The following is a 2,678-nucleotide window of genomic DNA, read 5'->3' as shown; positions in this document are numbered from 1 at the left end:
CTCTCTCATCAATGTTTCTGACTCTCTATCCCTCTCCCTTCCTCTCTGTAAAAAATCAATAAAATATATTTAAAAAAAAAAATTTAAAAAAAATACATAAATGTATCGCCCAGCTGGCATGGCTCAGTGGTTGACCATCGACCTATGAACCAGGAGCTCACAGTTCAATTCCTGATCAGGGCATATGTCTGGGTTGTGGGCTTGATCCCCAGTGTGGGGCATGCAGGAGGCAGCTGAGCAATGATTCTCTCTCTCTCCCCCTCTCCTTTTCTCTCTGAAATCAATTAAAAAGTGTTTTTAAAATAATAATAAAACATATAAATACCATTCAAGTATTGATTAGTAAATGATAAAAATTAAAATCACAAAAGATACAAGTATTACTACAGACATAATCAATACTCATAAACATTTTAAGAGTAAGAAAAATAGGCATGAGATTAAGTACTGCAAATCATTTTCCTTTGCTGACATCCACAGGTGTGTAGATTAAGAAATAAGTAATATGCACTGACTGGGGAGGGAGGGAATTTTAATTTGATAGCCATAAGATAGTAAAAAAAATTTCCTTTTAAGAGTATTAAACAGGAATTGACATGTACCATCTGCTTCACATAAGAGGGATCACTGTAGTCTGCCATTCCATCCTCAGGATTAATGTTTAACTTGTCTCGAAGAGGAGTTCTACCGGGGGTGGAGTTAACAACTGGTTTGGGAGTTGTCCCACTCCGGGGAGTCAGCCCTTCCGATCCATGAGAGGGAGTCCTAGAGAGACAAAAATTCTAATTAATACAAGTACCGCTTTTATTTGTATTGTGCTTTCAAATGCTTTTCACAAATTATTTTACAAGGAAAACAATAAATAAAGGTTCCAGAAATTCTGTCACCCTAATCTGGTTTTAGGTTAGATCTCCAGATTAAAATAAAGGTTTGGCTCAACTAGCTTATTATTTACACACAGTATTTTTATTTTAATGACTTCAAATAAAGTCATTACATTTGATATTACTTGCCTTCCTAAGACAGGTCCCCCAAACATTATTTCAACTTTTTCTTGATACAGTACAGTAGCTAAGAACATACAGGAGACAGAAAGGAGAGCCACCACAGTCAAAGACCCCAGACTCTCAGTTTTAATTCAGGGCCTTTTTCTTATCATTTCTATGCCTGCCTCTATTAGCTATCACATCGTTATCATCAGTGTGCATACTCTAAGTAGTTCCTCTCCTTACATTTCTTTTTCTTTTGGAATCATATCTAAATATGAATACTTCTGAGTGAGAGCTAAGAGAATCTCTTAGGAATAAAATCCTAATAGACTTTGCAACTTAAATTTTAATTGTCCACGCCTTTTTTATTTTGGTTGCTTACTTCCTGTATCTTGGTTGTGTTCCAGACAAGTGAATGCTGCCAGAGAGCTGTTCCCCAGAGGTGAGGTGAGGTGAGGTGTTACCATATCAGACATGGTCCCTGCCCCCAAGGAGCTTACAATGTAGTTGAGAGACAAGACATACACAGAAAAAAGAGGAATTAGGCTCTCTTATAAGCCTTGCAACTGTTATTAAATGAGGATTTGGCTGCCAATGGTTCTTCATTGTGCTGTCATGCAGGGCTGTAATAGTCAGATGCGTTCTATCTAAATAACCAGTGGGAGGACATACCCTAATGTTTAAAATTAAAAGTAACCCCCAAATATTTCCAACCTTTAAAAGCTCAAATTCCATTTTAATACAACTTGCTTCTATAACGTTTGTATTTTTAAAATTCTTCTTTAAAACACAGTAGCTTAAAACAAAAGAATTACAATCAGATACTGAACTCTAAACTCTAGTTAATGATATACACAAGGAAGTGTTTAGCGGTGAAATAAACTGATACAGCAAGTTATTCTGAAATGCATTAAAATAAGATAAATTGATAGATGAATAGATATGTGATAAAACAAATTCAGTAAAACGTTAACAACTATAGAAACCTAGGTGGTGAGTGTCAGGATGTTTGTTTTACCATTATTTCAACCTCTTTGCATATTATAAATTTCCATAATAAAATGTTTGGGGAAAAGCAATAGTATTACATACATTAAAAGGATAATAACTTTTAACAAATTCACCAAATGATTATTAATAATGGATTTATTTGCTCTTTTAAATCAGATAAAACGTATTCCGAAACAAGGTGTTAGCATCAGAAACTGCAGAAAGGAAGCTCCATATAGTATTTAACCATTTCCTGGATACTGTTATGTTATTTACTACTGAGTGAGGAAAAGTCAAGAAGACAAGTTGATCACTATTTCCATACTCTGTTAACATTACTAAAGGAAACATGTTGTCCAAGTTCTCAGATTCAAGTTTATCTAAGAGAGAAAACATCTGCTTATTTATAACTAGTGCCCCAGTGCATGGATTCGTGCACATTGAAAGGAAATTAATTAGAGGAGGGGGTGTGTGTGACTGGGTGTGAGGGGCCAGACACACCCTGTAGCCAACCTCCCGGGTCTTTCCCCAGCCGACCACACCTGGGGTGGCACCACGGCTCAAAGGGCATCTGTGAAGTGAGCATGGTCCCTCCAGCAGGTGGGGTCCCTTGGCCTGACCTGCAGGGATTGGGCCAAAACCAGGTCTCCAACATTCCCCAAGGGGTCCTGGATTGCAAGAGGCTGGTTCTCGGGTGGC

At 37.3% G+C, this 2,678-nt stretch overlaps 1 protein-coding gene across 2 annotated transcripts in view; it reads right to left on the bottom strand.

Annotated features, from left to right (window-relative positions):
- Positions 1 to 2,678, bottom strand: part of CDC5L (cell division cycle 5 like) — a 46,511-nt gene that overhangs the window by 20,490 nt on the left and 23,343 nt on the right. For both annotated transcript variants that reach the window (XM_006776405.2, XM_015572210.1), the window contains one exon: positions 603 to 765. In XM_006776405.2, coding sequence (XP_006776468.1) covers positions 603 to 765 — 163 coding nt within the window. The remainder of the gene's footprint in view (positions 1 to 602; positions 766 to 2,678) is intronic.

This window comes from Myotis davidii, unplaced genomic scaffold (assembly GCF_000327345.1).
Source record: "Myotis davidii unplaced genomic scaffold, ASM32734v1 scaffold167, whole genome shotgun sequence".
Classification (NCBI taxonomy): domain Eukaryota; kingdom Metazoa; phylum Chordata; class Mammalia; order Chiroptera; family Vespertilionidae; genus Myotis; species Myotis davidii.
This window is presented reverse-complemented; position numbering and strand designations above follow the sequence as displayed.